The sequence below is a fragment of the Nothobranchius furzeri genome, chromosome 1 (assembly GCF_043380555.1).
Source record: "Nothobranchius furzeri strain GRZ-AD chromosome 1, NfurGRZ-RIMD1, whole genome shotgun sequence".
In the NCBI taxonomy this organism is placed as follows: domain Eukaryota; kingdom Metazoa; phylum Chordata; class Actinopteri; order Cyprinodontiformes; family Nothobranchiidae; genus Nothobranchius; species Nothobranchius furzeri.
In genome coordinates this window covers 48,823,969-48,850,412 of record NC_091741.1, presented here as the reverse complement: position 1 = coordinate 48,850,412, position 26,444 = coordinate 48,823,969, and the positions used below count along the sequence as shown (strand labels likewise).

Genomic DNA, 26,444 nt, shown 5'->3' with positions numbered 1-26,444 from the left:
TTTCATCTTTACCTGAATATGTATCTACGTGCTGACTGTGTAGATTTACAAAACAAGCTTTCCAACGTGAAATATTTCACCCGACATCACAAAATTATTATCAACTGTCATGTTTCCTCCTCCTACTTTGTTGTCTCCAACTCCACCCGCACCAGTTCCATTTTCTCAAGCCCCGACTTGAACACGCTTTTCTTGTTCAAACTCAGCTCTGTGTTGAAATAAAGCAGGAATGTATGGGGCACCGCAATAACGTACGTTTATTTTCCTTTTTCCTCCTGGCGACGCCTGAGACCCCTGACGTTACTAAGGACGATGGACGACATTGAGATGGAGTCCGACATTGACGAACTAGAAAATGCAAAGTTGGGCATGATAGAAGATGAAGTTGGTGAGAGCGATTGTCTATTTCGCAAACTGTATTTTTTTTTGTTTGTCTGTTTTTAGTCCAGATGTGGAAGTCCTGTTAGGCTTTATCCCCGCGGTCACGTGGGATTTCTCTTTTCATCCATCCCTCTGTGTAAAGTTTCCTACTCTGGCTAGTCAGTCGAGTTACATTTTTACCCCCGAACCCCCACCCCCCCACCCCCCCATATTTAATGTTGTACATATTAAACAGAAGATCAAACTTGAATTTTTAACCAGCTGAATGGTTAAAAAAAGAAAGAAAAAGGACCTCAACATTTAAATATTCAAACTATGCAAACTGTTGCATGCAGCTGTGGTGCAACGTCCAAAATCCTTGGATCAGACCAGGCCAGTCGGTTAACACTTAAAAACATTAATCTCACATTCTAATTCACCTTTAATTAGTATGCAAACAAGCCGTGTCTCTTCCAAGAAACTACAAAGAAACAGGGAGTGATTTCTTTTGTCAACACTTTTCTTATTTGGATTTTTAAGATTCCAGCAGACAATCTTCTGCACTGACATGCTTCACCTGCTTTAAACCAAGCGTGGGAGAAAGAAACGTCTGCATTTTATTACTAGATGTGATTGTAACCATACTGAACCATGAGGGCGTGTCTGATCTCTGTTTAATACATATGTTCTTCCATTGTAATTAAACATTAATGCACTTCTGATCCTGTAGTGCAGTTATAGTCTGGTTCCACTTCGTTACATTAGGATAATCAGGAGATTTTACTGTATTTCATTCATTTTTGTTCTGGTTTCTCCAGATTTTTTTATCACTATAAACCCGTTTTTGGGGTTCCCACCTAAAATCAACAATCAGGAGTCTTATTTTGTGCAAAATGTAGTCAGAGGAGGTCAGGAAATTGCTATTTCTCTGGTGTCCACATAGCTTAATTTTAGAGGAAGAGGTTTGTGCGAAAAAAGCACTTCCTGTTATTTGTTGCTCATATTAAACTTAACCTATACAATTCACAGTGGTCTTGTGCAGCCTATAGGAGGTACCTGACAAAAACAATGCATTATTTTCCTGTTTAGTTACTCCGGCCTTCACCACTTTGTAAGAAAGTCTGTGGAGGATGTTCTCTAAAAGGAAGTTGGCACACAGTTGGCGGGTTACATTGCTGCAGCAGCTCATAGCTGTTGCTTCCACTTTGTTTCGTGTTGTTTATTTTATGCTTTGAGATTGTGGAGATAAGTGTGGAAGATGTCGGTGTGGTGGGCAATCTGACGATATTGTCACAAAATAGACGAGTTGAAACCACAGTCACTGGTTGAAACACATCAATAAAATGTAAAATATGTTTAAACTGGCTTTGCTAGAGATGTTTTTTTTTAATGGACATTTTTATTTCTTCTATTTGATGATTTATTCTACAGTTAGTTTCCCAGCATGTTACTATGAAGCGTGTTTTGAAAACAACATCTGTTCCTGGTTAGACTTCCATTCACCGTGGCAGAGAGGCCCAGACTTCCCTCTATCCAGCCACAGCTCCTCCGGGGAAATCCTAAGGCTTTCCCTGGCCAGATGAGAGACTCCAGCATGTCCTGGGTTTTCATTTAGGTCTTTTCTTGGTTGGAAGTGCTGGGAAATCCTCACCAGGGAGGCATCCACCTCAACTGGCTCCTCTCGATGTGGAGGAGCAAAGGGTCCGAGCCCGAGCCCCTCCCAAATGACCAAGCTTCTCGCCCTATCTCCAGCCCAGCCACACTGTAGAGAAAACTCATTTCAGCCTCTTGTGAGAGTAGGAACCTAGATCGACCGGTAAATCAAGAGCTTTGCATTCCGGTTCAGCTCTCTCTTCACCATGACAGAACGCCCGCATCACTGCAGATGCAGCACCAATCCACCTGTCGATCTCACACTGCAGCTTTCCCTCATTCGTGAACAAGACCCCTCCACTTGGGGCAGGACCTCATCCCTGACCTGGAGAAGGCATTCTCCCCTTTTCCAATTCAAGACCATTGTTTCAGATTTAGAGGAGCTGATTCTCATCCCAGCTGCTTCACACTTGGTTGCGAACCGCTCCAGTGAAAGCTGGAGATCATGTTCTAATGAAGCCAACAGGACCACACCATCTGCAAAAAGCAGAAACCTGATCCTTAGGTCACCAAAACAGATCCGGCTGAGTCCAACTCTCACCGGAAATGAGCTCAACTTACTGTCAGCAATGCGGACCAAGCTCTGACACCGGTCATACAGAGACCTAACAGCCTGTATCAGAGGGCTTGGTACCCCCTACTCCCAGAGTACCCCCCACATGCCCCCCCCCCCCCCCCCCCCCCGAGGGACGCGGTCAAACATCTTCTCCAAATCCACAAAACATATGTAGATTGGTTGGGCAAATTCCCACGCACCCTCCAGGATCCCCCTAAGGGTATAGAGCAAAAAACTGCTGAGCAAGAAACAAGAAACCTTTACTGCCTGAATCATAATTTTCAATGTAATCTGAATTCAATAATCTTAATCTGGTCATTTTATGACTTTAAAGTAAATCAGAAAATTCTGTATTGGCAGGCCAAAGTTGTGCAATAATTTTAAATTGGCATTTTATTTATTTTTTGTTGAGACATCCTCCCAGATTATAAACATGAACTTATAAAATTTTTGTCACATTTTAAAAGTCAGTTTTTCCCCCAAGAGAGGTAAAATATTCCACAACTGCGCTGTTCTGGGTGGCTGCTTGTTGGAGTAGCTCTGTTGACTATATGTAAGTTTTGCCTTTTTTTGGACATTTTTTCTTCTGGTTTCTCAAGAAAAACGGTATTTTTTGGACATTTTACTTTTCTGTTTCTGGTGCTGTGAAGCTTAGAGGATTTTTACTGCTATTTTTTCACTTTTTTCACTTTTTGAGCATTTGTTATGATGTGTAACCATAACAACAAGCTGGTTTACAATCGGGAGCAGCTGATTAGCATGGGAAAGACTGAAATAATACCTCAACTGAAGCCACAAATCCCAAATGAGCTAAAACGCAAGAAGCGTGGGTGCAAAGTGGGAGGAAAACAGAGACATACAGATGAAAGAAAAAAATCAAACCATCTCTTCCATTGATCATAATGGGCAATGTGAGATTACTGGCCAACAAGATGGATGAACTCCAAGCCCTTTCAAGGACTCAGCCAGAATATTGGCAGTGCAGTGTTATTTGTTTGAGACGTGGCTGCAGGACCATATCCCCGATTTCAGCGTCTCTCTGCCAGGATTCCTGACTGTACGAGCAGACAGGGATCTGAAGAGGAGCAGGAAAAGAAAAGGAGATGGAGTGGCAGTGCTTGTCAACAACAGATGGTGCCATCCAGGTCATGTTTCAGTGAAATGTCGTCTCTGCAGCCCAGATGTTGAACTCTTGGCAGTAAGTTGTCGCCCATATTATTTGACAAGAGAGTTCACCAGTGTTGTCTTGGCAACCGTTTATATTCCACCTTCAGTCATTGTTGAAAATGCATGTGATGCCATCAGTTCCATTGTCGCTAAGCTACAAACCCAGCACCCCAATGCATTTGTGGCTATATCTGGTGATTTTAATCATGCCTCGCTCTCTGCTACACTTCCAACATTTCAACATTTTGTCAGCTGCTCCACCAGAGAAAACAAGACATTGGATTTGTGTTATGCAAATGTAAAGAATGCATACACATCCAAAACAAGACCTCCTCCGGGACAATCAGATCACAATCTTGTTTTTCTCTGCTCAGAATACAAACCACTTGTTCAGAGGCATGTGACAAGAAGAACCATGAGAAAATGGCCACAGGATGCTGAAGAAGCCCTGCAGGGTTGTTTTGAGATCACAGATTGGATGACTCTCTGCCAAGGATATGAAGAGGACATCAGTGCCATGACTGGATGTGTCACTGACTATATAAACTTCTGTGTGGACAACATCATACCCATGAGATGCTTCGCTAATAACAAACCCTGGATCACCAGTGAACTGAAGAATCTTCTAAATGAGAAAAAAAGAGCCTTCAAGGAGGGAGACAGGGAATTATTGAGGAGTATACAGAAGTAACTGAAGATCAAGATCAGAGACAGCAAGAAGGCATACAGGAAGAAGCTGGAGAACAAACTACAGAGAAACAATATCAGAGATGTCTAGTCAGGGATGAAGAAGATCACAGGCTTCAAGCAGAGGAAGGATTGCACAGATGGCAGTCTGGACACAGCCAATGAACTGAACAAGTTCTTCAATTGGTTCAGTTCAGGAACAAACCCAGCATCCTCCTCGCCTGTCCCCAGCCAATCAGACATCCCATCCTCCTCTGATCCAACATTTTCCTGTCACACCCCAGCTCTTTTGTCCTCTAACACAGTCATGGACTCTTCTGGTTCTATAAATCTGTCTTTAGCCAAGTCAGGAGATGCTGCTTCCCCATTTACCTCCCTCCTATCTGTCTGTAGAAGTCAGGTGAAGAGGCAGCTGGAGAGACTGAACGGGAACAAGGCTGCAGGTACAGATGGTGTCAGCCCCAGAGCACTGAAGGCCTGTGCAGAGCAGCTCTGTGGGATTCTGCAGCACCTCTTCAACCTCAGCCTGGCCCAGGAGAAGGTTCCAGTCCTTTGGAAGACATCCTGCCTTGTTCCAGTTCCAAAGAAAACTCTTCCATCAGTCAATGACGACTACAGACCGGTTGCCCTCACATCCCACATCATGAAGGTCCTGGAGAGACTCCTGTTGGTCCACTTGAATAAGCAAAATAGGACATATCAGGACCCGCTGCAGTTTACTTATCACCATGGAGTTGGAGCTGAAGATGCCATCATCCAGCTGCTTCAACCAACCCACTGTCATCTGGACAAAGCAGGCAACACTGTGAGGGTCATGTTCTTTTGATTTCTCCAGTGCATTTAACACAATCCAGCCTGATGTACTTTGCCAGAAACCCCAGAAGACACAGGTGGGGGCCTCAACTATCGCCTGGATTGAAGACTACCTGACAAACAGACCACAGTTTGTGAGGCTGAAGAACTGCACTTCAAACCAGGCGATCAGTAACATTGGAGCACCACAGGGGACTGTACTCTCACCATTCCTTTTCACCCTGTACACCTCAGACTTCCAGTACAAATCAGTGACCTGTCATCTACAGAAATACTCAGATGACTGCAGTTGTCGGGTGTATCAGAGATGGACAGGAAGCTGAGTACAGAGAGCTGGTGGAGCGCTTTGTTGCATGGTGTGGAAACAATCATCTGACCTTGAACGTGAACAAAACAACGGAGATGATTTTAGACTTCAGAAGAAACAGGGTGGAGTCAAACACTGTTTCCATCATGGGAGAAGAAGTGGAGGTGGTTGAGGAATACAAATACCTTGGAGTTCACCTGGACAACAGACTGGACTGGAGAAAGAACAGCAAAGCCGTTTACAAGAAGGGACACCGCTGACTGCACTTCTTGAGGATGCTTAGGTCCTTCAATGTCTGTAGCAAGATGCTGCACATCTACAAGTCTGTTGTTGAGAGTGTAATCTCTTCAGCCATCGTCTGTTGCGGTAGTAGCATCAGAAGCAGGGACCTGAAAAGGTTCAACAGCCTAATAAAAAAGGCTGGTTTTGTTCTGGGGATGACTGTGGAACCGCTGGAGGAGATGATGCAAAGACGGATTCTCCAGAGAATCAAGAAAATTATGGACAACCCTGAGCATTCTCTTCACAAGACTGTCCGACAATGGAAGTGTCTTCAGTCAGAAGCTTCTTCAGTTTGGCTGCAACACTGACCGCTACTGGAGATCCTTCCTGCCAACAGCCATTGTAATATACAATAACTCTTTGATGACTTGATTATTATTATTATTCTGAGCTACTACAGCAATCAATTTCCCTCTGGGATTAATAAAGTATTTTTGAATTGAATTGAATTTAAATAACTGCTTTATGTGTTTTTAAAATCTGTTTTTAGATTAAACAGAGAAATATAAAGAAAAAATAACCCAAAACCCAGCAGAGTAAATTGTAATCTAAATTTTAATGTAAACTGTAAATAATGTTAATTTCCATACTCCGTTATTCTATCATTGCAGATCTTCCCTGTTGATTACAGCAACATTTTCTCATTTCTCGACTCCACATAACAGGAGATGATTAACTAACATTTAGTTTATTTGTTTATTTACTTATTTAATCTTACTATTATGTTTATAACCTTGTTTTTTGTCTTTCACAGTCTATCCTGAGGAGTTCTTACCCACATATCACTCTATTAAAGAAATGCGGAAAGTGAACCCAACAGTTCAGGTGAAAAACTATAATTAATCAAATGTAAACTCAGTGTGTGTGTGTGTGTGTGTGTGTGTGTGTGTGTGTGTGTGTGTGTGTGTGTGTGTGTGTTGGTTAAGCAAACAAAGTTCTATTAGTTTAATGAATGCTAACAATAGATTCCTCTTTTGTTTTTGTGTTTCATGAGCAGAAAGCAGAACAAAAATGTTTACTAATGTTATTAGGACTTTCATGCCTCATTATGCCACAAATCTCATTGTGTGGAGAGGAAAGGAGGGAGGGAGATGAAGGGCGGGTATCCTGGTGTTTGTTGACTCTTCCCATTTCTTCCTAATAGCCAACACCATGGATATAAGGAGCCTGTGAGGGACAGTGTGTACATATACATATATACCAGGATCTCTTCTCTGGGGCTTTAGAAACGATTGCTGCAGCATGTACAACATTATGGAGGAAGCGCAGTATGAGTTTCATGCTGTGGACCTACCGTCTAAGCTTTGCTTTTGCCCACAGGTGGAGTATAATGACAAATCCGACTCCTTATTTTTCAACGACGGTGTGAGGAGGATTGATTTCATTCTGGTGTATGAAGATGAGGAAATAAGGGAGAGGAAGGAGTACGAGAAGAGGCACCAAATCCAAAGGCATAAGGTGGGTTGCCTCTTATTAAAGTGTAGTCATTACAAGAATACTTAGAGCACAACTATAGATCCCAGCTACCTGTGAACTGTTTGATATAATAGCTTTAAATCAGGGATTCATGAGACTCCTTGTCTCTTAAATATGGAGTATAGTGGTTTATTAATGAAAAATGGTGTATAAACTTTTTAAATTTAAATAAGGACATAAGATGCAAACAAGACAAATGCTAAACAGCAAATTATTAGGTTTTTAATTTTTTTTTCATAAATACTTGATGAAAAGATGAGCTTCGGTGCTCCGACACACGATTGGCTCTTGGGTATTTGTAAAGGGTGTTTTTATTTCCACCAGGATGTCCTTCACTTATTCACTTGTGAATGTGTACCAAGGACTTCCCATGGCTTTAAGCTGTGCTGTGTTATGGAATGAGTTAAGATAAAGAACGGTCAGAACTTTGTGAAGTGCACTGGGAACCAGTCACTTCATTAATGGAACAAAAATGGAAAAAAAAGACAAAATTAACTCAACATAATACCGAGAAACAGGCTCGTCCAGGTGTGTTCAGGTGTTTTTCACAATAGGCTTACAGATCTGTTTGTGCAACATGGTGTGTGGAACAACTTTACAGCAAAGGAACAAGTGAGAACTGAAACTCTGGCCCCTGGTTTGTTTAGTAAATCAGTCATCCACGTGACTTTTTTTTCCACAACATTCTTCATTTGAATTTTTCCACGAAAGCTGTTGTGTAATTTCACAACGCCGACCGGAAGTATTGAGTGTCAACTGCAACAAGCCACAAAGCTGTTCAGCCTGTTTAAAGGAGTTCCTTGGAATACCTGATTAATAAAGTCAGTCACGATTCCCGAGAGCAGATCCTCTGAAGCTGAGGAATTTCATGTTTCACAATAATCCCAAACCAAACTAAATCCTCAGAGGACTGAGCTGCACCAGACACTCCCTTTGCTCTGTCCAACAGAAGTTACACATCTTCCATCAGCTGATAAACACGTGTGGTTGTGGAAGGTGGAGCGGAACCTTCAGTAAAATAATGCAAACTTAGTTGTTCTTGTTTAATTTGTATGCCTTGTTAGTGAATGTGAAAAAAAGAGTTATTTCCCTGTTTTTCCTGGAAACATCTGCTGAAACAAAAGGGAGCGACAACAATGGGACTTCTGGTCCTCGTAAATATGTTGTTATGGATACGTTAAATACTTAGCTCACCCAGAAAGTCTGCTTTATACAAAACAATCATCTTAAAGGTGTGGAAAACTGATAAACCAATTAAAAAAACCTCATTTCTGATTATAATCATGCCGAGTTTTTCATGCAGGCTGAACATGAAAATCGTCTCCTACACCTATCTCCTGCATTAGTTTAGGCTAGGATTAAAAAAAACCTGATAGATCTACGTCACACTTTCACCTAACATTCATGATCTCACCCATCTTGATTCACGACAGGGAAGGCTGGTTTGGTGCCCAGGAAACAGCAGAGAATGTCTCGGCTAGTAGAAGCTAACGGTTATCATTAGCAACTCCACCGCACAGCAGAACTCCTCCAGGCGTGTGTTATTTGTGGAGATACAGTGTGATGCAAAAGTTTTGGCAGCCTTGTTAATCTTCATGATTTTCCTGTATAAATTGTTAGTTGTTAAGATAAAATGTTTCAGTTAAATACATCATAGAGGAGACACACACGGGGATATTTGAGAAGTGAAACTAAGTTTGTAGGATTTACAGAAAGTGTGCAGTAATTGTTTAAAAAAAATTAGCAGGTGCATACATTTGGGCACTGTTGTAATTATTGGAACTCAAAATTGGTTTGGTAAGCTCGGTGACCCTTGACCTCCATACACAACTCCTAACTACAGTTAGGAGAAAGAGTATTAAGGGGGGCAATTGTAAGTTTCCCTCCTTTTTTAATATTCTCTGAAGAGTAGCAACATGGGGCTCTCACGACAACTCTCAGATGAGATGAAACAAAAATTGTTCACCATCAAGGTTTAGGGGAAGGATCCAGAAAGCTGTCTCAGAGATTTTGGCTGTCTGTTTCACCAGTTAGGATCAAATTGAGGAAATGGAAAACCACAGTTCAAGTTAAGGCTCAAAGTGGCAGATCAAGAAAACTTTGGGATAAACAGAAGTGAAAAATGTTCAGAACAGTCAAAGTCAACCCACAGACCAGCACCAAAGACCTACAACATCATCCTGCTGCAGATGGAGTCGCTGTGCATTGTTCAACTATTCAGCGCACTTTACACAAGGAGATGCTGCATGTGAAAGTGATGCAGAGGAAGCTTTTCAGCACAAACTGAGCTGCTTGAGGAATGCTAAAGCACATTTGGACTGATGAAACTAAAACTGAGTTATTTGGGCATAACAAGGGGCGTTAAGGAGGAAAGAGAACACAGCATTCTAAGAAAAACACCTGCTACCTACAGTAAAACATGCTGGTGGTTCCATCATGCTGTGGGGCTGTGTGGCCAGTGCAGGGACTGGGAATTTTACACAACTGCCTAATTTTGTTTAAAAACAATTATTGCACACTTTCTGAAATCCTATGAACTTTGCTTCACTTCTCAAATATCACTGTGTGTGCCTCCTATATGATGTATTTAGCTTAAAAGTTTTTAACGATTACGCAGATTAACAAGGCTGCCTAAACTTTCACATTCCACTGAAAAATGTTGCAAGTCAGTGGTAGAATCGCGTTGCTGTTATCCAATTCGAGGCGAGAGGTACAAATGTGAGGAAATAAGACTCCAAAACCTGCCGTCTGAAGCTCAGCTGTGATGTGGCTCACTTCCTGTTGCACTCTTTTGCCCCCCCCCCCCCCCCCAATATGACTTACAAAGCATTCATTCCTACTAGAGACCACTCTTAATGTTGATTAAACGAGTGTTGCCTTTAATTTTTTTTAAATAGCTCAAATAAAAACATGATCAGTTTTTTTTTTGGCATATTTACAAAATTTTTTATTTTATTTTTGTTTTTAAGGAAAAAGCATGTGCATTTTTTAATTAGCTGTCCAGGTCACCTTTGTGAAAGAGGTCTTGATCTCAATGGGACTTTTATCTGGTTATATGTGTCATGGTGGGTGGCAATTTCTTGACCCACGACATGCAGAATCACAACACGGAGAGCAGGAATGTAAGTAAAAAGGCTTTTATTACTAATAAGGAGACATGTAAGAGACGGGAACCGACGAGATGCAGGACTGGCAGCAGGAATCCAGGATGAGATTCTAAGGAGGGCGACAGAGTGAATATAAGGCGGAAAACAAATGGGAACTTATCTGAAGACTGGTCTTACTGTTACTTGGTAGTGGTAACGGTACAGGAAGGATTGTCTGGTCCGGGTGAGCTGAGGAGATCCAAAAGGTAAGGTATTGGTTGTCCAGAGGTGGAGAAGCAGGAATGGCTGTTGGTAGGTGAGCGGCTGAGAACGGGCGGCCAGGGGATGAAGCAGTGTGTCAGGTAGACTGAGATCGGGGTTTGTTCTGGAGCTGGTGAGGGATTAAGATGAACCTGGAGGAGAGCAGGAGAGGGCATTAAGGGGTTTTCAGGCAACAGGTTAACAAGAGCACAAATACAAGTATCAAGGTCAGGTTGAGGCTAGAGCTACCCAAACAGAGTAATCATCCGGCGTGGTGAAGTGTCGCACTGCTCCTTAAATCCCCTGGGCCTTGAGGAGATCAGCTGCAGCTGGGAGCTCTCAGACACACCCACCTGTGGAAACAATGCTCAGAGGAGAAAGCCAGGTTACAGGCAGTCAGCTCACCACGGACCATGACAATATGAAGGTTTAGTACAGTGAAATGTGATACTTGTTTGGCCATAGCTGTACTTTTTTCGAGCTTGTAAAAAAGAATCATGAGAAATTCATGTCTAAACTTATAGCTCATTGAATATTTTCTGGTTTCTCTGCAGAGGCGACGAGAGTACTTTGAAGCCAGTCTGATGAATATGGGCATGGAGCTGGAAGCTGTAAAGTCTGTAAGTGGTAGTCCTTTTAATCTCCTCCCGCTTTTCCCACTTAAACTGATCTCTTACTCCACTACTCTGCAGGTAGTGGATGAGGGAGTTGTGTTTGTAAAAGTCCACATGCCGTGGAAGGTGCTGTGCACCTATGCCGAGGTCCTGCACATCAAAGTCCCCATCCAGCCTAACGACATGGCCTCCCGCCCATCCATGTGGGACTGTATCTCCTGTTTCACCAAGCACTTCTATCCCAATGAAGACCTGATAAGAAAAGAACCCGAGTTCTTCACTGCGCCCTTCGAGAGAGACCGTCAGGAATACTTCCATATCAAAGACAAAGATCACTTCTTCACACCATCCATGAGGAGCCGGATGGCAAGTTGCAACCGGCTTTTACAGTTGGTTTAGAAGGCCTGTATTTTTAAGGACAGGTCTTAATGGGTCTTAAGAGTTAATATTTTCCTTCTTCTCTCAGGCATTTTACATCCTGAGCAGCGCCCCTTATGAAATACGAGGAAACATCAAGAAGTTTGGCATCAACAAACTGCTGGATAGTGGAATATACAAAGCTGCCTATCCCCTTCATGATGTAAGTTTCCTGCTTTATTCACCAATATTAGGGATTTTAAGATGGCAGAATTGAAAATTTGACCAATTTCAAAACATAACAGACCATACATGTGTTGATAAAAAAAATCAAGTATATAACAGTTTTGGTCTTGCAGTGTGTGGTGCGCAGAAACTACACACAAACATTCACAGATTATACTGGGAATGTAGCAAAAACCTCTCGAGATCAAACGGGCCCTTTGGAGTGAACAAACATGGCAGAGGGCGCACATGCTACTGTCACTTTGCGGTCTGACATTCCAACCAGCTGCCCCTATGTTCGTCCTCAGACTAAACATGTTTAATGTGCCTTATTTACGATCAGAGTGGTCCAGACACGCTTTAGAGCGGAAAAGAATGCTCTTAACACACCACACACTGTAGGAATATCTGATAAGATCATGTTTAGAGCCATTACTGTAATCAGGTGTGTTCTTAAAGATGGGGTATGAGATTTTATTCTTGTCGGTGAAGCAAGCCACATTTTGAAAAAAAAAATTCAAAGGTCAGACCCCCTGTCTTCAGACTCCGCCCATAAAGTCACAGGATCTGATGGTTGCTGAAAATGGTGTGAGACCAAACACAACAGATATTGTAAAAAAAACTTTAAAACAACGTTATCTTATATTTTCCACCTGTTGTTGTCACCTTTTTCGGCCGTATATTTTACGTAAGACACCAACGTAACAGCCATGGAGCCTCCATACCAACCGTAAAGTATGTACCAAATAAGCTGTTCTATTGTTGTTGTCCATTCCTTCGGTCATTGTACATATCCTGTTTATACTTCATCGGCTTCACTATCGTCAGCATTTGTTTATTATTTGTGTTGCTATAGGCTAACCGGAAGAAATCACGTCGCCACCTACTGTAGTGGAGTAGCACTTCGTTTGAGAGTTGGGTTTTCCAGCGTACATGTAAACTAGGATAAAGGCTCCCAGTTTCTTGCTGTAGGTCGACTTGATGTGCATGTAAACGCACTGACTGTCAAGTTGTTTTCAGAGACAGAAAGGCCGAGAGGATTTCTGATGCCAGCGAGAAGGAATGTAGCGTGTCAGTGAGACCCAGACGCGTAAATCAGAGCGCTAAGTGGTAACTGACCGGCTGATTGAATCTAGGACCTACAGGCAGCAGACCATATTCTACAAGAGTGCAGGTAGCTCCAGCGGGGGAAATAATGAAACGAAGAACCCTTACATAGCCCCTGGGATTGTAGGAGGAATCTGGTAGCCTCTGATACGTGATGAGGATGAAGACTGGTCAATCAAAAGAAGACATGTTCTAGGACTCTAGAAGGTGCCATTTATAAATACAGACCATTTACCATTCACAGAAGTGGGACGGATGGTTGGTTTGATAGATGAATAACTATAAAATCTTTAAGAATGGGACATCCACAATGATTAGATGAGGGTTATCCAGGATTATACATTTCAGAGAGGTGATTAAAATGATTAATATTCGGACAAAACATCAAATTTATTGGTTGCCATTGGTATGTAACAAGCATTTCAATCAATTTGCCAAAAATACTCCAGAAAAACATCTCAGACCCCACCTTTAAGAATATCCAGATGGGAGGATCAGGTGAAAAATCAGCTGATAATCTTGCTGTAAAATGCATAATGCTGTTGTTTTTGCTACTCAAGTGCAGGTTTAATGTCAGGTCTCAGGAAGAAGGCTGTCCTAATGAGAGGCTTCTGCTCTATGAAGAATGGGCTCATCCCAAGAACTTCTACAAAGTGCAGCCGTTTGACCTCATAAGGTGTGCAAACCGTTTATTAACCTCCTCACATAAATGTGGCATTAATGAAGACGTGCATTAAGTTCTGTGTCATCTTACTTTTACTTTAGGAAGTACTTTGGTGAGAAGATCGGCATTTACTTTGCCTGGTTGGGTTTCTACACTTTTATGCTGGCTCTGGCCGCTGCTGTGGGACTGGCCTGTTTCTTTTATGGATATCGAACTCAAGAAACTAGCACATGGAGGTATCATGAAAAAATCAGGAATTGTATGTGGGGTTAAATAGGCTGAATGCTGTAGAAAATAAAATACTCTGAACTAGGGTTGTCCTGATCCGATCACATGATCGGAAATCGGCCCCGATCACGTGGTTTCAGACTCATCGGAACTTAGGCTTTACTTCCTGATCCAAGCCCCGATCCGGAGTTGGATACTGGGTTCAAATTACAGGAGAGCAACTTGGTTCTCCTTAAAGGTTGTCAGGCTCCCCTGATGCCCTTAACTTAAACACCCAGAAGGAGCACAGAAAAGATCCAGTTTCTACCCATATTATGCTATTTATATGGACTCAGAGTAGTGAGGATTCTTTTGAGCAGAGATGCAGAGAGCGGCAGGTAGACCGCTGATTATTCATGAACTCCAGCTGTGTCCTGCACACGGCCACAGTAACATTTTTCTAAGTTTCTAAGTGTCACCAAAAAATATAAAATTAACACACAGTCATTTGTGTCTGTTCATTTTCTCTCTGTTAAGTTCTGTCTGAATTTGAGAATGACGCGTGGACGCGCTCGCGCTGCCCCCGCTGCAGTGCACACTCCGCTCTTTTAGCGGTCAATAGATCAATTTGATCTGCTAGTTAAAAAGTTACTTGTGAGGTGAAAAAGAAGGAAGCAGGCAGGAGGTTTTCTGGAGGACTGGGAGATGCAGGAAGATCAGAGACAGACAGGACAGGAAGATGGCAAAATAAAAACCAAGAAAACAAAACAAAGTTCTTAAAAAATAAAATTTAGGTAGATTTATCCCACTACACGTTTGTACCTGTATAAAGCAGTAATTTATCAGCATGTAGTATTTATATAGTTGATAGAATTTAGATCATCTTCAAAACGCTGTCCCACGCCCAGGGACGTATCTAAGCATTTTCGGGGCCGAGGCAAAATAGACCCCAGCCAGGTATTTTAAGTTGAAGTGCTATCTGTTTTTATATTAGACTTTTTATATCTGCAATAAAGTCCAAAAGTGAAGAATTTATGTTATTTTTACTTGATTGTTCAGGCTACCTCACAGAAGTGATCTGTTGTTAAAAATTAAAATAAAAAGGTAATTAAATAATAAATTAGGAACATTCTGGAACTGTTTCTTCCTTTTCTTTTCTTTTTTTATGTATCGAAAGTATCGGATCGGGACTCAGTATCGGCAGATTCTCAAAATCAAATGACTCGGACTGGAGGGCAAAAAAACCTGATCGGGACATCCCTACTCTGAACCATAACATACTTTTTCTAACTTTCAGTTGCTCATATCAAGTTCCCAGTGTTGGGCAAGTTACTTCAAAACTGTAATGTATTATTTATTACTTGTTACCCTCATTTTAAAGTAATTCATTACATTACAATATTACTGATTTTAAAATGTAAGGCATTACACTACTTTTGCATTATTCTAAGTTACTTTCACCAAAACAAATTCAGTATGAATTTGGTAATGTGACGCTCAGTGAGCTCATGACATATATGTGGAAGGTGATGTGGTGTCTGAGCTAGGGTTGCTGTTAAAAACAGTCAGATATAATAACAGTGCTTTAAAATGATTGTTTATTAAATAAAAGCAACAACAATCTTTACTCTCAGCACGCTGCCATCTTATATTAACTGATCAGGGAGTGAGGTGGTGGGGGCTCCAAGCCTATACTTGCCTTGGTCCTCAAATGCCTTGATACGGCCCTGGATGTGGGACTGACTTCTGGGGTGATCTGATTCTATCACATGTATAAATATTAAATGCTTATATATTATTGCTTTTCACTGGTAAAAATGTCTATTGGGGATAAGTCTACCTACTTTTTTTCTTTTCAAGCATTTATATTTTGTTTTCTTGATTTTATTTGAATAATTTCCTGCCCTTTCTCTCTCTAACCTTCCTGCATACTGCATGTTTTCTCTGTCTTCCAGAAAAACTGTAAACTAAATTTCCTACTTTCTGACTAATCAGCCAAAGGAATCAACCGAACGCAAAAAAAAAAGCTTAATATGTGCTGCGCTCCAGCAGCAATGAGTTGAAATCACTGGGTCACAGATTATGAACTCAGCTGAAAATTACATGAAGTACCAGAGAATATGGGCTGATATAAACTATCGCTGACGAATGACTTTGTTTTGGTGGAGCGATTTTGTGAATATAACAGCGGCCGTGCGCAGGACGCAGTTGGAGTATTTGAGCCGTTACCGCTGCGTCCTCTCTGCTCATAGAATGCCCGCAAAGCTGAGTCCATAAATGACGTAATATATGTAGATACTGGATCTTTTTCAGGCTTCCCGCAATTAGAATTTTTAGGAAACCCACATCTTGATTCTGGGTTTAAAAATGCATTGTAATTACCGCGTTACTGACAACGTACCGAGTAAATATTACCATTTTCTTTCCCTGTAATGCCTTACATTACCACATTACAACAAAAAGCAATGCATTACAGTAATTAATTACTTTTATACCGCATTACTCCCAACACTGCAAGTTCCTGATTCAGACTGTGATGTTAGTTGTAATTATGTAATGAAAATCTGTTTTTTTTGTTGTTTGTTTTTTGAGAAACACAAATAAGCGGAAGCTTCTGTTATGTCATAAAATGTGTGAGACTTTTTTTTTCCTAAATAAGTTTTATGTTGACATTATTAAACAGCTTTAAAGGCATTTTGGTCGTAGCTTATGCAGGTCATCTAGACAGACAACCACCAACAACAATCAGCGGCTGATAAAAAGCACCTCAGACTTAATTTTGCAGGAAGGAAGCTGTTTTTGTTCAAATGCATCTTTCTCTTCAATCAGACATCTGGAATGAGTCATTTGTTTCACAGGAAATGTGGATTCGATCAGTACTCTCAAAATCTGTTTGATTCATTTTTTTTTTCACTTTCAAAGAGAACCAGAATGATTAAGACCAGAAAAAGGTTAGTTTTATGTTCGCCTCTGGCAAAGTGAAAAATTTGTGCCACCTTTGTGACGACAACCTTTCCAAGAACACACACTCATTTTTAAACTAAAATAAACACATTCTGCAAATGTTAGGGAGATACCCCCGAAGAGGGTGTGACTCGTCTCAGAAAAGCTGTCTGGTGAAAAGTTGTAAATAAAACAAACTAAAACCTACATGAGCCTTTTCTGTCATTGACTTGTGTTGTTTACACTGCTGTAACTCGACAACGTCCTCCCTCCATTCCTCATCCTGTTATGTGTTTAAATTCTTCAGCAAAGAGGTGTGTGACCCAGAGATCGGAGGAAAGATTGTCATGTGTCCTCAGTGTGACCTCTGCAAATACTGGATGTTAAACAGCACCTGTGACACCTCAAAGGTGAACTTAGTGTTTGTTACAAGAAAAAAAATTATTCTGATTGTCTTTCATCTAATTCTGCAAAGTATGGTTAGATGCTTTTTTATCTCGTGAATCCTCAAGTTTTTTTTTTCTTCTCCTTTTTTAGAAGCTTTGCATATTTGACAACTTTGGAACTTTAGTGTTTGCTGTTTTCATGTCCGTCTGGGGTGAGTCCCACAGCTTCAGTCTGGCAAATCTATAAATAGAAGAAGCTACGTATAGTGTTTCCTTCTGTCTCTCACAGTTTGTTTTGTTTCTTCTTCCTGTAGTCACTTTGTTCCTGGAGTTTTGGAAGCGCTACCAGGCGGAGTTGGAGTACGACTGGGACACTGTGGAGTTTCTGGAGCAGGAAGAGCCACCTCGCCCAGAATATGAAGCCAAGTGTATTTATGAGAGGAAAAACCCCATCACAGGGGTAGAGAACACACCCTGCATGTTCAACTAATGATAAATCTGATGGAAAACTGTATGAAATGTCAATATTGTATTAAAAAGCATATTTATATATAACACTCAAAAGTAACCTTGCATTAGCACGTTGTAGTTATGGTTCAGTGTTTTGAAGTGTTTGTTTTCGCTGCAGGTGAAAGAAAAGGTTCCCTACACAGCCTGTGGGCGATGCATTCGGGTGTCCATCGGAATTGGAACAGTCCTGTTTTGGGTAAGAGATTCCTGTTCAGTTTTTTTTAAGTCGCTTTTCTTTTTTTTGGTTTCTGTACCTCCAGCTTCTTTCTTTCTTTCTTTCTTTATTTATTTATTTGCCTAAAGGCAATAATAAGGTTAAAGATTTGATAAGACTTATTTTTTGCAAAACACAGAGAACCTGATTGAAGATTATTGTTATTTATCCCATTATTTTTAACTCCCTGTAGTATTTAAAGGTGTGGATCACTGAAAAAAACATTTTCTGATTATAATCCATCACTCTGCATTTTTCATGCAGGCTGAACATGAAAACTGCCTCCTAAACCTATCTCCTGCATTAGCTTCTGATTGAAATGACCGACAGTAGGGACGTCCTGATCCGATCACATGATCGGAAATCGGCCCCGATCACGTGGTTTCAGACTCATCGGAACTCGGGCTTTACTTCCCGATCCAAGCCCCCATCCGGAGTTGGATACCGAGTTCAAATTACAGGAGAGCAACTTGGTTCTCCTAAAGGTTGTCAGGCTCCCCTGATGCCCTTAACTTACACACCCAGAAGGAGCACAAAAAAGATCCAGTTTCTACCTATATTATATTATTTATATGGACTCAGAGTAGCAGGGATTCTTTTGAGCAGAGCAGCAGGCAGACCACTGGTTATTCATGAACTCCAGCTGCGTTCTGCACACGAACACGAAGTTTCTAAGTGGTGTCACCAAAAATATGCAATCAACACACAGTTATTCGTGTCTGTTCATTTTCTCTCTGGTAAGTTTTGTCTGTATTTGAGCATGACGTGTGGACGCGCTCGCGCTGCAGCGCTCATCACTGAGGCAGCCGGGCAGCATGGCGCACACTCTGCTGTTTTTGCGGTCAATAGATCAATTTGATCTGCTAGTTAAAAAGTTACTTGTGAGGTGAAAAAGAAGGAAGCAGGCAGGAGGTTTTCTGGAGGACTGGGAGATGCAGGAAGATCAGAGACAGACGGGACAGGAAGATGGGGAAATAAAAACCAAGAAAACAAAACAAAGTTCTTAAAAAAATAAAATGTAGGTAGATTTACCCCACTACACGTTTGTACCTGTATAAAGCAGTAATTTATCATCATGTAGTATTTATATAGTTGATACAATTCAGATCATCTTCAAAACGCCGTCCCACGCCCAGGGACGTATCTAAGCATTTTGGGGGCCGAGGCAAAATAGACCCCAGCCAGGTATTTTAAGTTGAAGTGCTATCTGTTTTTATATTAGACTTTTCATATTTGCAATAAAGTCCAGAAGTGAAGAATTTGTTATTTTTACTTGATTGTTCAAGCTACCTCACAGAAGTGATCTGTTGTTAAAAATTAAAATAAAAAGGTAATAAAATAAAAAATAAGGAACATTCTGGAACTGTTTCTTCCTTTTCTTTATTTATTTTTATGTATCGAAAGTATCGGATCGGGACTCGGTATCGGCAGATTCTCAAAATCAAATGATTCGGACTCGGACTCGAGGGCAAAAAAACCTAATCGGGACATCCCTAACTGACTATGTCACACTGTCACTTAACATGCATGGACTCACCCATCTTGACTTGCGACGGAGAAGGCTGTTGTTGTTTTAGCATCCAGGAAACAGCAGAGAACGTCTGGGCTAGTAGAAGCTAACATTTAGCATTGGCTAATCCACCACATAGCAGAACTCCTCCAGGTTTGTGGTATTTGAAGAGATAAAACATCAACGTTGCTGTTACGTATCCTTGTGGTCAATTTTTCACCATCTAATGGACACAAGATAACCTTTCATCTACAGACATAAACCCACTATCTAAACCCACTAGCTATCTGTCCTCCAAATCCAGAAAGTTCTGCTCAGTGCTTGTTTGCATACAAGAAGACATAGCAAAACTGTCAAGGTCTCCTGCAAAGGTCCTGCAATCACTGCCTAAAGTCAGACTTCAGCATTCCTAATGTGGCAAGGTGGAGAAACGAGGGCCCGGGTGGGATTCGATCCCCAGACTCCCGGGTGAGAGACACGCGCGCTAACCAGTCAGCCAAAGGGACATCCCCTTGACCAAGTAGCCAGGGCGCATGATCAGTCGAGACACTGTGACAAGACGCTCACACTGTCACATCTTCCGCCCTCTTTCCACAAGCACATCCTCGTGCTCCTGCGCAGGGTGCCACAAACTTCACATCCATGGACCTACTTGACAGTACTACATGGTTCCTGCGGACAACGCCAAATGTGGCAAGGTGGAGAAACGAGGGCCCGGGCGGGATTCGATCCCCAGACTCCCGGGTGAGAGTCACACGCGCTAACCAGTCAGCCAAAGGGACATCCCCTTGGCCAAGTAGCCAGGGCGCATGATCAATCGGGACATTGTGACTGGACGCTCACACTGTCACACTAATTTGAGGAAAGTCATCTGGAATTATAAATAACTTCACAGCTTAAAAGTCTAAATAATCATATGTGTTGAATGAACAAGATTTCATTACTTTGCAGACCAAACAGTTAGAGGCAGTGTTGCGTTGCTGTTACCCAATCTGAGGCCAGATATCAGGAAATTAATCTTCAAATCCTGTCGTGAAAGCTCTCCTCGGATGTTGCAATCTGCTAGTTCCTGAAACAAGCCCATCTGAGCCACACCCTTAATTTTCACAAAATGTCCTAAAAAGTCTATACTAAAAGTGTTAAATGTGTCTTATCCTGTAGATTATGCTGATCCTGGCTTCCATTGTGGCCATCATAGTGTACCGGCTGGCCGTCTTCTTCGCCTTATCAATTAAACTCCGAAACACAGACGAACTGAAGAATTTTGAGCCGATAAAGGAGTACGTGACTCCTCAGATGGCCACATCTGTCACAGCTTCCCTCATCAGCTTTGTTGTTATCATGATCCTCAATATTCTCTATGAGCGAGTCGCCATCTGGATCACAGACTTCGGTGGGTTTGAGCTGCGCTTGTTCTTTGGTTCTCTTCTGAGTAGAACGTGGAGTCGTTGACCTCTAAACTTTTCCCCTCTGACGAACAGAGCTGCCTCGGACCAGAACCGACTACGAAAACAGCTTGACCCTGAAGATGTTCTTGTTCCAGTTTGTTAACTACTACTCCTCCTGCTTCTACATTGCCTTTGTGAAAGGAAAAGCAGTCGGCCATCCCGGCGCTCCCGTTTATCTCTTGGGAAAATACCGGAACGAAGAGGTGCTGCCTGTTTCAAAGCCCTAGGATGCTTAAATGCACTTATTTGTTTACCTGTGGGTTTTGCTTCTACAGTGTGATCCAGGTGGATGTCTGATTGAACTGACCACTCAGCTCTCCATCATCATGGGTGGGAAAGCCATCTTGAACAACATTCAGGAAGTCCTGCTACCGTACGGAGTTACAAGAGCCTTTTCCTTATAGATTGTAAAACAGTGAAGAAAGAGCTTCAAAGATGTCTTACTGAAACGTTTCTCCACAGGTGGCTTAAGAATCATATGTCTCGCCTTTGCTGTGGTCGGGCTGCAGAGAAGGTGACTCCACGCTGGGAACAGGACTACAAGCTCCAGGCCATGTCAAAGCTGGGACTGTTCTATGAGTACCTTGAGATGGGTAAGATGTATTTGTATCAATAAAGACCGACCCCGTCTTTTCACTGCACGTGAAAGCATCATGAAACATTCTACGAGGCTTTTATCCACCGTTGTAATGGGTGAGTTCCTTTCCACCAGAAGCCAGGTGTAACGTTTTGGACGAGCCCCAGAAGTGAAGGGCTGCTATCATTATGTTTTGAATCTATTTTTTACGTGCTACGCTTCCAAATCACGTCAAACTCCACAGTTTAGATCGTGCCAGACAGTAAGTCAAACACAAAAGCAGTGGAAAACATCAGGAAACTTTCAAAATAAAAGGCACATGCAGGTAAACATGTAATTTTCTGTTAAAACCCCTGTAGCCGATGTAAACAGAACAAAAAAGAAACCACATACCTTTTTTGATACATGCAGATGCACATGCCTGGTTTGAATCGTACCTCACAGGATGATCATTCAGTGTATCTTGGCTTGGACAATCCTCTACTGTGCACCATCTTGCCACAGGAGTCCGCCAGGGCTCTGTACTAGAACCTCTTCTCTTTGCCATATACACCACCTCACTGGGTGAGATCATTCGATCCCATGGCTTCTCCTACCACTGCTACGCAGACGACACCCAGCTCTATCTGCCATTTCCACCGGACGACCACACTGTCTCTGCACGAATATCAAACTGTCTCTCTGGCATATCAAAATGGATGAAATCTCATCATCTCCAACTCAACCTCTCTAAAACTGATCAACATGTCATCCCAGCAAAACCATCCATACAGCACAATATCTCAATCCAAAATGACTTCCCATCTCTGGCTGCTTCAAAGGCAGTTAGAAATCTGGGTGTTGGTATTGATGAACACTTGACCTTTAAAGATCATGTTGCCTCTGTTGCTCGTTCATGCCGCTTTGCGCTGTATAACATACGAAAGATCAGACCATACCTAACACAACATGCCAACCAGCTCCTGGTGCAATCTACTGTCATCTCCCGCCTCGATTACTGCAATGCTCTTCTAACTGGTCTTCCAGGCAGTACTGTGAGACCTCTTCAAATGGTCCAGAACGCAGTGGTGCATCTGGTCTTCAATCAGCCTAAAAGAGCACACGTCACCCCTCTGTTCATTGAGCTCCACTGGCTACCGCTAGCAGCACGCATCAAATTCAAATTGCTAACACTAGCATACAAAGTCCGAGATGGTACGGCTCCCATCTACCTGAATCCTCTTGCAAAGGCTTACGTCTCGGCCCGGCCGCTCCTGTTATCACAGGATTGTCGGCTAGCAGTGCCTACACCATGCTCAGGACAATCCAGACTTTTCTCATGCATCGTTCCACAAATGTGGAATGACCTTCCAAGCACTACCAGAACAGTGGCTTCCTTTTCAATTTTCAAGAAACTCCTGAAGACCCTGCTCTTCAGAGAGCGTCTTCTTAACTAGCACCCTCCCTGCACCCATCCCCCCTCTCTACCGTCCACTCCTTTGTTCCCTCCTCTCCATGACTGATGTCAAGTTGTTGTTATTGTTGTTGTTAGCCTCAAGGGCAACATGCCGATTATCACTTGTAAGTCGCTTTGGACAAAAGCGTCTGCTAAATACATAAACATAAACATGCAGCTGCCTTTCTCCTGGTGTTGCAGCCCTCCCGTGACATCCCGGGATCAGCTGTGTGGAACGCTTTCGCTCCCGTTCCGTGTCATAATTGCTCTCGGTTGGGAATGAGCTCGCGGGTGAGACGCGGCTATTATGTTACGGGGCTGCTTTCACGGCCGGTGGAAAGATGGGGCCATGTTTGCAGCTGTAAATCTGAACCCAGCTATGAAAACAGCTAAAATCTGGTTTACTAAATAACATGTTGTTTCTTGCAGTGATCCAGTTTGGCTTTGTGACCCTGTTTGTGGCCTCCTTTCCTCTGGCCCCGGCTCTGGCTCTGCTCAACAACCTGCTTGAGATTCGGGTCGATGCTTGGAAATTCGTCACTCAGTTTCGCCGTATAGTGCCAGAGAAGTGCCAGGACATCGGGGCGTGGCAGCCCATCCTCCAAGGAGTCGCCATCTTGGCTGTTGCAACAAATGTCAGCTGTTTTTTTCAATTCTGTATCAGATAATTTATTTTTAGATCTGAATGTTTCCATAAACAGTTTTCTGGCTTTTTTACTCACAGTAGAATTCTGTTGTTGTCTCAATAGGCCATGATCATTGCTTTTACGTCCGACATGATCCCACGACTGGTCTACTACTGGTCTTTTTCTGTTTACCCATATGGGGATCATAATAACCACTCCATGCAGGGATTCATCAACAATTCACTCTCTTACTTTAATATCAACGATTTCCACAACACTTCAATAGGAATTGTAAACGAAGAACCTCAGAACATCACCTTCTGCAGGTACACGTTTTGTATTTTAATGGGACCAACGCATTTTGTTGTAGTTTGGTTTTGATTTTTAAAAAAGCTCTTTATTATCATTATTAGAAAATGTGCAGAAATCCACTTTTTTATATCTTAGAGTTGATAAACATCCCAGTTCCTATATAAATAAATGCATAAACCGAAAATGATTTAAGGTATAAGCTCAGCTTGCAGGCATACACTTGCTGGATTTTTAAACACGCTGTACCTGAAATTAATTTTTCTTAAAACCTACAAAGCCGTCTGTTTCTAAAACATTTTTCTTTACAGATACCGAGACTATCGATTTCCTCCTGGACACCCCCGGCAGTACGAGCACAACATGCTCTACTGGCACGTGATTGCGGCCAAAATGGCTTTTATAATTGTCGTAGAGGTGAGAAGAAAATTTTTTCTCCCATTTTTTTTTCATAAATTATTTTTCTAAAGTTTAAAATGTTTCTGTTTTCTCTTTTTTCCCCCCTGCCTTACAGCACATTGTTTACTTTACCAAGTTCATCTTGGCCTACGTCATCCCAGATGTCCCGTACGCTGTCAAAGAACAAATCAAACGGGAGAAGTACCTGACCCAAGTCATCCTCCACGAGACCAAGCTGAAGCTGATGACCAAACGCTCGGTACCACCTGCAGACGGGACTACAGCTAATGAAGAATCAATAGTGACAAATGAAGAGGAAGATGATGATTGCTGACAAAATCACACAACGGCCATCAAAGCCATCTAGGCTTTATACATTATGCCTATTATTACTATTATTAGGTCTTTGTTGCACACAAAAATCTGCTTAAACGGTCTGAAGGATGGAGAAACCACATTTTTAATCACTATTTTTTTGTTTTTGTTTTTTTATTCCCTTAGTGGGGTTTGGAATAAGTGTGCATTGACATCTGTGTGTCCTATTATTTTCTGGGAATATCGGTGGATCCTGCTACTCTTGTTTCCGTCAGACTTGTTCCATGTACAGCACCAGATGGGATGTTGGGAAACATTTGATCTTCTGTAAATACATTTTACTATAATTGTTGTAATTCAGCATTAAAATCTGTTCACGTTTAGCTGTGAGCATTTTAATCTGAAGAGTCAGTACCTCATTTACAACAATCATTAGACCTCTGACGTGTCTCTGAAAAGCGTAGATTCTGTAAGACCAAACGCTCTTCAAACTGACATATTGTATTTATTAATAAGTGCCTTTTTTCTTCCTGACTGTAACAATTAGGTCAAAATGAATTTCTATACTTTGCTGGCAGTAGCGTAAGGGTCTGACATTCCCAGACAGCTTTTACTTACATGCTGTCATTAAGTATCAGTATTGCATACAGGTTTGCACCACTGCTCTGTGCAATGCTTTTGTTATTATTAAGTGTTTTCATTTTTATTTTCACACTTAATCTGTTAAAACCCAAGGTTTTTAGTATGAGTGCACATGTAAAAATGTACATTGTTTGAGCTAACCATCTCCGTGGCCTAGTGATGGATTGTCTACCCTGGGACTGGGAGACCGGGGTTTGATTCCCAGTCGGTTCATACCAAAGACTTTAAAAATGGGACCCAACGCCTCCCTGCTTGACACTCAGCTTTAAGGGGTTGGATTGGGGGGTTAAACCACCAAATAGTTCCCGTGGCGCAGCCACCCTCCATGGGGATGGGTCATATATGGAGATGAATTTCACCAGTGTGTGATGATGACTATGGGACTTGAACTTTAACTAGCATAATGGACTTGAATAGAAAACGTTAAATGAATCTGTCACAAGCATTCAGATTGCCATTAATCATGCTTTCAAATATATAGTGTATCCTATAACTGCAGTGTAAACGCTTTCTGTCTGTCACTGTTTTCTGCTTCAAGTCCACAGCCATCGCCACTGAAGTTCATGTTAAATAAAATTTGACCATAAATGACGCACCTGATGTTTTTAAATGTTTAACAACCAGAAATGCATTGTTACTTTTCTGTTCTAAAGAATGGTACGACATTTATTAGGTGCACCAAAGGTGACATTTGAAAGTTTGATTTGATTTATCTTCTTTGTTTTTGCAATTAATATATTTTTATCACATTAAATAAAAAAACTGTTGAAAGTATGAAATCTTTCAGTCATTCATGATTTATTCTTGCTACATTTCCCCAGAATCCTGACATGCCAACTTTCACGTGAGACACGTGCATTTTATGGAAGAACAAAGGTAACAAAAAAGTGTTTGTTAAAATGCACGTAATGTTTACTAGAATGAGCGTCTTTATGCCAAAGACGGTAAAACAGCACCAAGTGGACCTTGTTTGGTATGTTTGTGAGCTTTTAGATGTCTGTTTCAAATGAATGAAACCACTTTTATATGGGAAACCACAAACTCTTTACACTGTTATTTAAAGTACTTTTAGAATTGGAACATTGTGTTTTAAAATCCCAATTTATAATAGAAACATTTGTTTGACCCTCTTGCACCCATTCCACTGAAACAGCTCTTCTTAGGGTCTCAGAAGCTGTTTTTTACAGGACCATAGCGTTTGCAAAACGGGATTTGCCGCAGCTCCCTGGGGAGGATAACGGACGTTTATAAGATCAGACCGTGGCGGTAATGTGGCGCAATCATGGCAATTTTATAAAAGATTAGGTG

General features: G+C 41.7%; 1 protein-coding gene across 1 annotated transcript; it reads left to right on the top strand.

Annotated features, from left to right (window-relative positions):
• Positions 1–175: 175 nt before the first annotated feature.
• On the top strand, positions 176–24,737 carry ano6 (anoctamin 6). The gene is made up of 20 exons (XM_015958264.3): positions 176–388; positions 6,580–6,650; positions 7,146–7,283; positions 11,203–11,268; positions 11,341–11,628; positions 11,729–11,842; positions 13,512–13,627; positions 13,717–13,851; positions 17,073–17,175; positions 17,303–17,363; positions 17,466–17,611; positions 17,780–17,857; positions 20,547–20,778; positions 20,867–21,036; positions 21,109–21,206; positions 21,296–21,426; positions 23,275–23,480; positions 23,595–23,797; positions 24,092–24,197; positions 24,295–24,737. Exons 1-20 carry the CDS (start codon positions 313–315, stop codon positions 24,511–24,513), a joined length of 2,757 nt encoding a protein of 918 aa, XP_015813750.1. The 5' UTR covers positions 176–312; the 3' UTR covers positions 24,514–24,737.
• Positions 24,738–26,444: the final 1,707 nt, after the last annotated feature.